Raw genomic sequence first — 13,697 nt, forward strand, 5'->3', positions numbered from 1 at the left:
TGGTAATCCGTCTGGCCCAGCAGGCAAACGTTTGACAATTCTACCGGTGTGTCTGAGTTTTTAAGCAGCACCTTACAGTATATAACGTGGTGTCTCTCTGTCTGTGTCCTCTCCTCCAGGCCTGTATAAGATGCACTGGAACCCGGAGCATGCCCAGTCCCTCAGCCAGTCCCTCAGCCAGTCCCTCAGCCAGTGGCCTGAGCAGCACCTGGATGTGTCCTCCACTACCTCCTCACCGGCCCACAAGTCTGAGCTTTACGCTGCTGGCCGCGCCCACGGCCGAGGTGGCCCCGCCCACGGCTACGCCTGGGCCAATGATGACATTTCAGCCCTCACCGCCTCCAACCTGCTGAAAAGCTACGCAGAGAAGTACTGTGATGTTCTAGACTTGCCATACGACCGTCCACCGGGGCCCGCTGCAGGGGCCTACCCAGAGCCAGGGGCTTTCGGAGGCCTTATTGGCCTCAAGACTGAGCTGGAACCCTGGCCCCTGAGCCACAGTGCAGAGGGGCTCTACCCCGGGTCCCTGGACGGTCAGTCGGGCCCTAAGGCCGGGGCAACGTCAGCAGGGCCCCCAGGGGCCAGCAATATGTCGGGGGTCAACAGTAACCTCTCAGAGTCTTGTTATAGTGGTAGCAGCTCCTCCTCTGGCTCTCACTCAGGTGACTACAACCGCCCCAGCTACAACGGTACCTACGTCTCGCCTGGCTACTGCCCCCAGCCCCCCTCAGCACTCCCCCCTGCCTCCCTCCAACACCCCCTCCAGCCCACACCCACCCTGTTGCCCAGCTACTCCCTCTCCACCTCGGTCTACAACTACCCCCCCAGCAGCTACCCCCACCAGCCCGGCCTGGGCCCCACCTACAGCCACCCCTCTGCAGGGTACTTACCCCCGGGGCTGGCCGCCCCCACTCCCCTCCCCTCCCGGCCCACTGTGGTCGGGGGTAGCTACGGCTACCAGGAATCCGGAGGTGGGTTGAAGAGGAAGGCGTTTGAGATGTCATTGGACGAGGAGGAGGATGGCTCTAGATACAGTAAGTATACAGGCTACGACCCAGTGAAGCCCGGAGGAGGGGACTCTCTCTCTCCCTACAGAGTGGGAGATAAAGAAAACAGTGGCTTCACCACGGGCAGCACAGATCCCCAGGCCTTCAAGGCCAGTAAGCTCTCCTCCCAGCCCCTCGTGTCCCCTCCGTACAGGGTGGCTTTAGCAGGGGGCTACAGCCCACCAGCAGGGATGACTGGGGAGAATGTAGGAGGAGGAGGGGGGTCAGAGAACCAGGGCTTCACCCAGCAGCAGCACCACTCCTCCCTGGCCCACAACAATAAACTCCCCTCCCTGCATGGCCAGGGCCATTCTGGGTCTGGACCAGGGGAGTCGAGCAGCCTGAAGAGTCCAGACCCCAGGCTTCTGGATCTAGTCAACGGGGAGGTGCTGGACTGTAGCCCGGCCCTGCTATGGGGGGAGCTGGCTGGGCTGACCCACGTCAAGGCTGCTCTGGAGGAGGAGCTGCTGTGGCCCTGTCTTAGGCCCAGCCCCACTGTCCGCCCCCCAGCCACCGTTCTGTTATTCGGCCCCCGGGGAGGCGGGAAGACCACCCTGGCACGCTCTATGGCCTCCCAGATTGGGGCCTCCTTCTATAGGCTCAGCGGGGCCATGTTAGCCTCTAAAGGCAAGGCTGAGGCTGAGGGGATCCTGGGGGCCACACTGCAGGTGGCGGGGTCGAGGCAGCCCTCCGTGGTGCTGCTCAGTGAGGTGGAGGCTATGGAGAAGGAGGAGGGGCTGAGGCAGGTGTTGCTATCTGCCCTGGAGAAGGCCCAGATGGAGTTAGGGTCGGCGGGAGGAGCCCCTGGGCTGGTGATCATGGTGTGTGCCACCGGTAGGCCAGACCTGCTCCAGGATGCTGTGCATCGGAGCTTCGCCAAGCGCTACCACGTGGGCCTGCCAGACGCTTTTTACACAAAGCCGAGTTGAGCACAACGTGCATCTCGAGTTAGTTAGGATTCCATCCAAAGATCCTGATTATTCGTGATCCAAGACATAAATCAGTAATGTGTTGTCAAGGTGACGTGGTCCAAGGAAATGGATAATCAGGGTCCTGTTTATGAGGCACCAAACAAAATAAAACATACAGAAACAGGGAAGGAACGACCTGGATTTGTCCAATAAGAAAAATGTATTTTCGATTTCCGTTGCAAAACAGACTGAATAGGGGCAGGACTACCTGGACTCGTCCAACATAGAACGCATTTTTGTTTTCCATTGCAAAACTTTTTAAAACGTTTGCCCTAATGAACAGGACCCAGGGTTGATTAGGGAGAACCCCCTGTCGACTGACTGCTACTCTCAGGACTTTATTCATTACCAGTCCTCTCCTGTGGTGTTTTAGATTTCATTACCTTATTCATTACCAGTCCTCTCCTGTGCTGTTTTAGATTTCATTACCTTATTCATTACCAGTCCTCTCCTGTGGTGTTTTAGATTTCATTACCTTATTCATTACCAGTCCTCTCCTGTGGTGTTTTAGATTTCATTACCTTATTCATTACCAGTCCTCTCCTGTGGTGTTTTAGATTTCATTACCTTATTCATTACCAGTCCTCTCCTGTGGTGTTTTAGATTTCATTACCTTATTCATTACCAGTCCTCTCCTGTGGTGTTTTAGATTTCATTACCTTATTCATTACCAGTCCTCTCCTGTGGTGTTTTAGATTTCATTACCTTATTCATTATCAGTCCACTCCTGTGGTCTTTTAGATTTCATTACCTTATTCATTACCAGTCCTCTCCTGTGGTGTTTTAGATTTCATTACCTTATTCATTACCAGTCCTCTCCTGTGGTGTTTTAGATTTCATTACCTTATTCATTACCAGTCCTCTCCTGTGGTGTTTTAGATTTCATTACCTTATTCATTACCAGTCCTCTCCTGTGGTGTTTTAGATTTCATTACCTTATTCATTACCAGTCCTCTCCTGTGGTGTTTTAGATTTCATTACCTTATTCATTACCAGTCCTCTCCTGTGGTGTTTTAGATGTCATGACCTTATTTAGCATCATTATTGGTCATTTGGTGTGTGAAAAGAGCTTAGGATCTGTTTGAACAACTATATATTTTTTTTTACCTAAAATATCAATAGTAGCTCATTGTCTCTTATCATGATATGTTATTGACTTAAAACATAGCTTCTCACCAAAATCATGACATCATGACCATGACTATAATCAAACTTAAAAAAAAACATTGAAATGGAACGTATTGGTCATGAGACTGGGCTGTATTTGATTATAGACTGGGTGGTTCGAGCCCTGAATATTGATTGGCTAAAAGCCGTGAGACTGTATACCACGGGTATGACAAACATTTCATTTTATTGTTCTAATTACGTTTGTAACCAGTTTATAATAGTAATAAGGCACCTCAGGGGTTTCTGGTATACTGTAGGGCCAATATACCACAGCGTTGCATCGTTCCTAAGAACAGCCCTTAGCCGTGGTATATTGGCCATATACCACACCCCTCGGGCCTTATTGCTTAAATATACAACACTATAATTCAAAGACATAATGTCAACACATTTATTTGAATGTTGATTTATCACACATTCGTTCACCAGTTCCTGAGAACTGCTTTAATACAGCGTAAAACACACACAGGCACAGTAAGGCAAGATGGCGGCTCCTTGGAGGTTGCTTTAATACAGAATATAACACAGACAGGCACAGCAAGGCAAGATGGATGTTGCTTTAATACAGAATATAACACAGACAGGCACAGCAAGGCAAGATGGATGTTGCTTTAATACAGAATATAACACAGACAGGCACAGTAAGGCAAGATGGCGGCTCCTTGGATGTTGCTTTAATACAGCGTATAACACAGACAGGCACAGCCAGGCAAGATGGCGGAAGTCTTGTTTGAAATGCTCAGGAAAAATGTCTTTACCTCAGAAATTTGAAATAAAGAATGTATGTAATCTTCAGGTCTTGGTGGAGAGTAGAGGAGGAGAGAAAGTGGAGGAGAGAAGGAAGAGGAGAGAAAGAGGGGGAGGAAAAGGAGAAGAGCCCTAACAGAGTCCTGTTGCATACACACTGCAGCTGTCTGTGCATATACCTTTGGGGAGAAACTTGAAAATGCTACAAAGAGTAACATTGAATGTAATTCAGGTATTTCACAGGATATTTGACGCCATAAAATCAATGGTTTTATTATTATATATGAATATAAATACATGTTTTTAAATTTGAATGTCGATTTTTTTTGGTGGAAGGCTGGTTGTGTTTATGAAGTGTTATGTTGAACACAGAAAGTATTAATTTTTTGTTGGACAAACTGTTTACAAATCAACCCAAAGCATTGTGTTTACATGTACTATTCACAAATGAATGTTATATACATATTTTATTGTAATAGATGTAATTATTCAATGAAAGATATAAAGAAAAGGTGCACATTTAAATTACACTTATATTTCAAACCTGGACACAGACAAGATATAACAGAAGAAAATAGAAAATGGACCTGAACATGATGTCTAACAATAAAAAGTGGGTAGCCTAGTTGCTAGACCGTTGGGCCAGTAACCGAAAGGTTGCTGGATCAAATCCCCGAGCTGACAAATCAAGGTCAAAAATCTGTCTTTCTGCCCCTGAACAAGGCAGTTAACCCACTGTTCCCCAGGCGCTGAAGACGTGGATGTTGATTATGGCAGCCCCCTCGCACCTCTCTGATTCAGAGGGGTTGGGTTAAATCAGTTGAATGCTTTCAGTTGTACAACTGACTAGCTATCCCCTTTTCACTAATCAATATTATGCTTATGTAAAATACAATACTAGATATAACATTTAGACAAGCCAGAGGAAAATATATTCACAGGGTTGTGCTGTCGCTACCACTCTGTTTAACAGTCTGGAAACATGAGGTCATTCAGTTCAGTTCGGTACTGACGTCATGTCATGAATACTGGTCTGTTACCATAGTTATGTAGACTGGATGCGCGCTGGAGGATGATGTAATGTTCTTATTTTTCCTCTCCCCCCAATGCAATCTCATTATGGTAGTATCACACCCCCCTTCTTTTGGAGTGGCATTGCTCTGATTGGATATATCACCACTCTGGCCTCCCAGTGTCCTCAGTACAGCTGGTGTCTTCAGTCATGCCATACAGCTGGGTCAAACACACTGACCCCAGGGTTCAGGCACATATTGATCACTTTGTCTCAAATGGCACCCTATTCCCTTTATAGTGCACAACTTTTGACTAGGGCCTTGGTCAAAAGTAGCGCACTATATAGGGAATAGGGTGCCATGGGCCACATGGTAGGTCTAATAAAGTAAAAATACATCTTAAACTAAGCAGGAGAACTCAGCCTTAGGAAGGTACTGAGAGACGGGTTAAATATGTAATCATTTATATGCAACTACATTAAGATACATAATTGATAATAATCATTACAGGCTGTTATAATTCGTTTTCAGATAGAGGTGTTGCATATCAGGCAGGGCCTAGGGCTTGAGGCCAACTGTCATAGTTTAAAACAGAGGTAATGAGAGTTTAGTTCATGATTAGCAGCCTATATCTATACTATAATTAGTCAATGTGATTCGTTAAACATCTTTCAGCCATTTCACCAGGCTCAGATTCCCCAAAACATCCATGTTTGTCAAACATGTAGAATTTGGTTGAATATACTTATTTTGTTAATTTTTCTGTTAGTTGGTTTGTTGTTTTTAGTTAATGGATTACCTCGCTAAACATATATGTTACTGCTTGATGGTATCAGTCCGAGTTAATTAGCAGGAACGGCTCAGATCATTAGAAGGTATTGATGATTGGGTGAGGTAGCCCTTTTAAAGTACAATGACCTCACAATGTCTGACTGATTTCTTGGAAAAAGACTTGGTGATATACTGATTATCACAGAATAGTCACCTAATATGACTAAATAGTCATAGGATAGTCACTAAATAGTCTCAGATTGAACAGAAATACTGAGAGGGAAAGCCCTGTCCTGAATTGATCTGGGATAATGCTATAATGCCAAAGTTTCAAATGAGATTCCTACTTATGGAGAAATTGTTTCACCAATGCAGCAGCATGTTAGGATTTTGTGTTCATATCACTGAAGTCCATCACGTCTACAATACACCTGTTTGTAATCAGTGTTTTGCCTTTATAAAGCCAATGAGGAAATAAAAAATACGAACAGTTTGTCCAACAAAATAGCCTTTCGTTAGCTGTTTTTAATCTATTATTACAGTGACTTTGTTTTTGGTTCTTGTACATTTTCTGTAACCATTTCTACCTCATTTTGCAACATATTGTACATGAAGTATTGATTTCATGTCTGTTTTTTTATGTCTGTTTTCAAACTGATAATGTTCTTGAACTGTAATAATGGTCTACCTCAGAAAAGACTACGTTAAAAGAAGAGTATCACACACTATTAAACAGAAATGTGTCAATATTGAACTGTGGCATTGTCAGTCATTTAATACATTTTTTCAGGACATTACGACACTTTATTTAGACAGTTATAAAAGGAGAAGAGGATACAGGCAGGTGGGAGAAACAGTGGGAAGGGTGGATGCAGGGATTGAACTCCGGTCGGGAGCTTCATACATGTGCCGGAAGATTTATCACTCAACCATGGCCTGCATGACATAAGTGTTTTGGATCAGGTGTTCTCATTTCGCATTTCAATTGGATTGTTAGAGTTCCAATTCCAGAAGATGCAGGAATGACAGCATGGCTCCTTCTTACCTCACTCTACATCCATATCCTGGGCTGACCCCAATGTTAAGGTCAGAGAAATCACTCCAATTGATGAAAATATAATTTAATGATTCAGAACACTAATTACATTTTCGCACATCAGTAACATGGATTTGTAGTTAGGCAGTAGACCTACTGTCGCCATGCTATATGTCCAACCTGGCAGAAAAAAGCATAGATCAAGATGTCAAAATCAAATCAAACTTTATTTGTCACATGCGCCGAATACAACAAGAGTAGGCTTTACTGTGAAATGTTTACAAGCCCTTAACCAACAGTGCAGTTCAAGAAGATTTAAGAAAATATTTACCAAGTAGACTAAAATAAAAAGTTATAATAAAAAGTAACAATAACAATAACGAGGCAATATACAGGGGGTACCGGTACTGAGTCAATGTGTGGGGGTACAGGTTAGTTGAGGTAATTTGTACATGTAGGTAGGGGTGAAGTGACTATGCATAGATAATACACCTCGAGCAGCAGCAGTGTACAAAAAGGGAGGGGGTCAATGTAAATTGTCCGGTGACAATTTTATTAATTGTTCAGTAGTCTTAAGCTGTTGAGGAGCCTTTTGGTCCAATACTTGGCACTCCGATACCGCTTGGCGTGCGGTAGCAGAGAAACAGTCTATAACTTGGGAGACTGGAGTCTCTGACAGTTTTATGGGCTTTCCTCTGACATCGCCTATTGTACAGGTCCTGGATGGCAGGAAGCTTGGCCCCAGTGATGTACTGGGCCATTCGCACTACCCTCTGTAGCGCCTTACAGTCAGATGCCGAGCAGTTGCCATACCAGGTGGTGATGCAACCGGTCAGGATGCTCTCAATGGTGCAGCTGTAAAACCTTTTGAGGATCTGGGGACCCATGCCAAATCTTTTCAGTCTCCTGAAGGGGAAAAGGTTTTGTCGTGCCCTCTTCGCGACTGTCTTGGTATGTTTGGACCATGATAGTTCGTTGGTGATGTGGACACCAAGGAACTTGAAACTCTCAACCCGCTCCACTACAGCCCCATCGATGTTAATTGGGGCCTGTTCGGCCCGCCTTTTCCTGTAGTCCACGATCAGCCAATTTGTCTTGCTCACATTGAGGGAGAGGTTGTTGTCCTAGCACCACAGTGACAGTTCTCTGATCAGGCCTACCACTGTTGTGTCGTCAGCAAACTTAATGATGGTGTTGGAGTCGTGTTTGGCCACGCAGTCGTGGGTGAACAGGGAATACAGGAGGGGACTAAGTACACACCCCTGAGAGGCCCCAGTGTTAAGAATCAGCATGGCAGACGTGTTGTTGCCTACTCTTACCATCTGGGGGTGGCCCGTCAGGAAGTCCAGGATCCAGTTGCAGAGGGAGGTGTTTAGTCCCAGAGTCCTTAGCTTAGTGATGAGCTTCGTGGGCACTATGGTGTTGAACGCTGAGCTGTAGTCAATGAACAGCATTCTCACATAGGTGTTCCTTTTGTCCAGGTGGGAAAGGGCAGTGTGGAGTGCGATAGAGATTGCATGATCTGTGGATCTGTTGGGGCGGTATGTGAATTGGAGTGGGTCTAGGGTGTCCGGGAGGATGCTGTTGATGTGAGCCATGACGAGCATTTCAAAGCACTTCATGGCTACCGACATGAGTGCCACGGTGCCGTAATCATTTAGGCAGGTTACCTTCGCTTCCTTGGGCACAGGGACTATGGTGGTCTCCTTGAAACATGTTGGTATTACAGACTCTGTCAGGGAGAGGTTGAAAATGTCAGTGAAGACACTTGACAGTTGGTCCACGCATGCTTTGAGTACACGTCCTGGTAATCCATCTGGACCAGCGGCTTTGTGAATGTTGACCTGTTTAAAGGTTTTGTTCACATCAGCTACCGAGAGCGTTATCACACAGTCATCCAGAACAGCTTGTGCTCTCGTGCATGCTTCAGTGTTGTTTGCCTCGAAGCAAGCATAAATGGCATTTAGCTCGTCTGGTAGGCTCGCGTCACTGGGCAGCTCGCGTTTGGGTTTCCCTTTGAAATCCGTAATAGATTTCAGACCCTGCCACATTCAACGAGCATCAGAGCCGGGGTAGTAGGATTCATTCTTAATCCTGTATTGACGCTTTGCTTGTTTGATGGTTTTGACCACTTCTGTTTTGAGCGAGTCACTAGTACTTCCTGCTTTAGTTTTTGCTTGTAAGCAGGAATCAGGAGGATATAATTATGGTCAGATATATTGTCTTGGTCAGTTTTTTTATTGGTTCTTGTGTTTTGACAATATGTTCATCCTCTCAGTGCTCTTGGGGTTCAGAAAGACAGTAAAGGGAAAAAAAACTGCTTTCAAACCAAGCTACATGAAAAGTGACACAAGCTGAAGATGGAACAACTATCCAGCAACTAACTGCCAATGGAAGGTTGTTTAAAAAATTATAATTTATTGTTCAAATAAATCTCAATTTCTTCCACTGTTCTCCCAAGAGTTGCTGGATATTTTTTACATCCTTAGCTCAAAGACCCAGCTGAGGCATCAGCAGCAGTAGCAGATCCAGAGACAGCTGCAGCATCAGCAGTTGCAGACCCAGAGGCAGCTGCAGCATCAGCAGCAGTAGCAGACCCAGAGACAGCTGCAGCATCAGCAGCAGCAGTAGCAGACCCAGAGACAGCTGCAGCATCAGCAGTTGCAGACCCAGAGGCAGCTGCAGCATCAGCAGCAGTAGCAGACCCAGAGACAGCTGCAGCATCAGCAGCAGCAGTAGCAGACCCAGAGACAGCTGCAGCATTAGCAGCAGCAGTAGCAGACCCAGAGACAGTTGCAGCATCAGCAGCAGCATTAGCAGACCCAGAGACAGCTGCAGCATCAGCAGCAGCAGTAGCAGACCCAGAGACAGCTGCAGCATTAGCAGCAGCAGTAGCAGACCCAGAGACAGTTGCAGCATCAGCAGCAGCATTAGCAGACCCAGAGACAGCTGCAGCATCAGCAGCAGCAGTAGCAGACCCAGAGACAGCTGCAGGATCACAGAGTATACCCCCAGAGAAACCAGAGCACTGAACTCATCCATCCCTGTCACACCATGTAAACAACAACGCCTCCCATACTGCCTCAACTCTCCTATTTATTCACTGACTGAATCAACAAAAAAAACTGACTGATATACAAGGGAATCTGACAAATTCTATATAGTCTGTCAGTGACAAAAAATTGTGAATTAAAGTTTCTGGAAACCATCTTTCAAGAACCTGCAATCCAAACTGAAAGGCAATCGGTAACGATAACAGCTAACTCTGAAATGGGTCAGTCACTTATTAGTTAGGGTTAAGGTTGTGGTTAAAGATAGGGTTAGGGATAGCAGTAATGTCAATGTGTGTGTGTGTGTGTGTGTGTGTGTGTGTGTGTGTGTGTGTGTGTGTGTGTGTGTGTGTGTGTGTGTGTGTGTGTGTGTGTGTGTGTGTGTGTGTGTGTGTGTGGTTGACTGTATGATTAATAATAGTCTAATAATGATGTATAGCTGTGTTCTGCCCACAGTTCTGTGGTTAGTGGCCGTCCTTCAGCCCGCCATCAAGGATAATTGTTTCCCCAGCTGTTAGAAACATAAACACACTTACACAGAACAGACCTAATTGTAACCTTGTAGAGGTTGTTGAGTGGAGAAAGAGTGCTGAAGGTTAAATGCAAACATTTGTTAGTTTAAATAATAATCATTTATATTCGTTTTTGTATTATACTTCCCGTTGTTCTTCAAGAGTGGATGAATATTCTCTTCTCTTCAGTTCTCTCTATTGTCCCTTCTATGCAACGGCACCTTTGGTTGGAGATCGAGGCAGCAACTGCACCATGGAAGGAGAGCGAGGCAGCAACTGCACCATGGAAGGAGAGCGAGGCAGCAACTGCACCATGGAAGGAGAGCGAGGCAGCGACTGCACCATTGCACCATGGAAGGAGAGCGAGGCAGCGACTGCACCATGGAAGGAGAGCGAGGCAGCAACTGCACCATGGAAGGAGAGCGAGGCAGCGACTGCACCTTGGTTGGAGATCGAGGCAGCAACTGCACCATGGAAGGAGAGCGAGGCAGCGACTGCACCATGGAAGGAGATCGAGGCAGCGACTGCACCATGGAAGGAGATCGAGGCAGCAACGGCACCATGGAAGGAGAGCGAGGCAGCGACTGCACCATGGAAGGAGAGCGAGGCAGCGACTGCACCATGGAAGGAGAGCGAGGCAGCAACGGCACCATGGAAGGAGAGCGAGGCAGCGACTGCACCATGGAAGGAGAGCGAGGCAGCGACTGCACCATGGAAGGAGAGCGAGGCAGCGACTGTACCTTGGTTGGAGATCGAGGCAGCGACTGCACCATGGAAGGAGATCGAGGCAGCAACGGCACCATGGAAGGAGAGCGAGGCAGCGACTGCACCTTGTTTGGAAGCGACAGACAGTGTTCCTTGAGTGCAGTGAACACCACACAGGAGTATCTAGGAATACCAAGAATGTCTAAGACATTAAAAAATAATTGTATTAGTCCATGAAGGCTATAGGCCTGGTTACAGCTTGTATGACAATGTGGTTAACTTCATCCGATCAAAGAATACCAAAGAACACCAAGAATTTGTAAGACAGCATTTACTAATCCACCCTTTCTACACTTATTACTATAAATCCATGAAGGCTATTGGTCTCAGGTTAACCAGACTAACTGCTTTCACTAACCAGACTATAGGCCTATGTCTGGTAATGGATAACGAGATGTGTTTGAAGATCAGGGGAGATCTGTTGTGTTAATGGATCTCTAATGTGTACAGCAGACAACGTACAGAAACACGGCCTGTCGTCCCTGGCCACGGTGAGAACTATGACCTTAATATCTATCTTCCCATGGAGTGTTGTTGTTGTCTTCTGAGTGGTTCTCCACCAACAGGAAGCAGGAAGTCAATAATTGTTGTTAATTGGAGGTAATTAGGTGAATAGAGTTTATAATGAGATAATAAAATATGCTAATGATCCACCATCATATTAACTCATAATACTGACAGAGGAGAGGAGAGGTGAAGTGAGGAGAAGAGAAGAGAAGAGAGGAGAGGAGAGGAGAGGAGAGGAGAGGAGAGGAGAGGAGAGGTACAATGAGGCCTCGCAACAAGGTCACAAAAACATGAAACATATTAATGTGACATCAACAACCACCACACTAAAACAAGATAACAGTAAACATGACGTCCCCCAAGAATGATGCAGCGCCCCCCATTTTGCCAAATGAGATATAGCATGTGGCTAACAAATGTCTGTTAATTACTATAGCTCCCGCCTGGGGCCAATCAGTGTAATTCTTTAAATGCTGGATCTCTATGGCAGGACACATCGTTCACCCAAGTCTTGTCCAAATCGGCCCAGTGCTGATATCGAGTGTGACTAACGTATGAACGAATGTACAGACCTCGCCATGATTTCATCAACAAAGGGTAATTTCTTAAATCACATTGTACATGAAAATAAGGTGTAGCCTGCCCTCCCTCTCTCTCTGTCATTCTTTCGCTTCACCTCTCCTCCCTTCCCTCTCCCTCTCCCTGTCCACCTCTACCCCTAACCTTTTCCCCCTCTCTCTCCACCTTTCTCCAGCTCAGTACTGCTTCTTGCACCTCCATTTTCATGGCCTGAACAAGGTTGACATCAGAGGTTGACATCAGAGGAGAGACTTGACACATGGTAAGATAGAGCTGCCAGCTGCAAGCAATCAAGTCTATTTTGAAGCAAGGGATACAGCGACTCCCAGGGCCAAAGCAGCAACCAGTTCTGCCCCTACAGCCCCCACACAACCCCTACAGCCCCCACACTACCACCTACAGCCCCCACACTACACCTACAGCCCCCACACTACCCCTACAGCCCCCACACAACCCCTACAGCCCCCACATACCCCTACAGCCGCCACACTACCCAAACCCCTACAGCCCCCACACAAACCCTACAGCCCCCACACTACCCCTACAGCCCGCACACTTCCCCTACAGCCCCCACACTACCCCTACAGTCACCACACAACCCCAACAGCCCCCACACAACCCCTACAGTCAACACACTACCCCTACAGTCACCACACAACCCCTACAGCCCCTACACAACCCCTATAGCCCCCACACTACCCCTACAGCCCCCACACAACACCTACAGCCCCCACACTACCCCTACAGCCCTCACACTACCCCAACCCCTACAGCCCTCACACTACCCCAACCCCTACAGCCCTCACACTACCCCAACCACTACAGCCCCCACACAACCCCTACAGCCCCCACACTACCCCTACAGCCCCCACACTACCCCAACCCCTACAGCCCACAAAAACAACACCTACAGCCACCACACCACCCCTACAGCCCCCACACAACCCCTACAGTTCCCACACTACACCTACAGCCCCCACACCACCCCTACAGCCCCCACACAACCCCTACAGTTCCCACACTACACCTACAGCCCCCACACCACCCCTACAGCCCCCACACAACACCTACAGCCCCCACACCACCCCTACAGCCCCCACACAACCCCTACAGTTCCCACACAACCCCTACAGCCCCCACACAACCCCTACAGTTCCCACACTACCCCTACAGCCACCACACTACCCCTACAACACCCATACTACCCCTACAGTCCCCACACTACCCCTACAGCCCCTACACAACCCCTACAGCCCCCACACAACCCCTACAGCCCCCACACAACCCCTACAGACCCCACACTACCCCAACCCCTACAGCCCCCACACTACCCCTACAGCCCCCACACAACCCCTACAGCCCCCACACTACCCTTACAGCCCCCACACTACCCCTACAGCCCCCACACTACCCCTACAGCCCTCACACTACCCCAACCCCTACAGCCCCCACACTACCCCTACAGCCCCCACACAACCCCTACAGCCCCCACACTACAACTACAGCCCCCACACAACCCCTACAGCCCCC

At 47.5% G+C, this 13,697-nt stretch overlaps 1 protein-coding gene across 2 annotated transcripts in view; it reads left to right on the top strand.

Moving 5' to 3' along the window:
* Positions 1-6,472, top strand: part of LOC106572722 (fidgetin-like protein 2) — a 49,406-nt gene extending 42,934 nt beyond the window's left edge. For both annotated transcript variants that reach the window (XM_014147151.3, XM_014147152.3), the window contains one exon: positions 120-6,472. In XM_014147151.3, the coding sequence (XP_014002626.3) occupies positions 120-1,975 (1,856 nt within the window). In that variant the 3' untranslated portion in view covers positions 1,976-6,472. The remainder of the gene's footprint in view (positions 1-119) is intronic.
* The last annotated feature ends 7,225 nt before the right edge of the window (positions 6,473-13,697 follow it).

This window comes from Salmo salar, chromosome 15, assembly GCF_965601325.2.
Source record: "Salmo salar chromosome 15, fSalSal1, whole genome shotgun sequence".
Classification (NCBI taxonomy): Eukaryota; Metazoa; Chordata; class Actinopteri; order Salmoniformes; family Salmonidae; genus Salmo; species Salmo salar.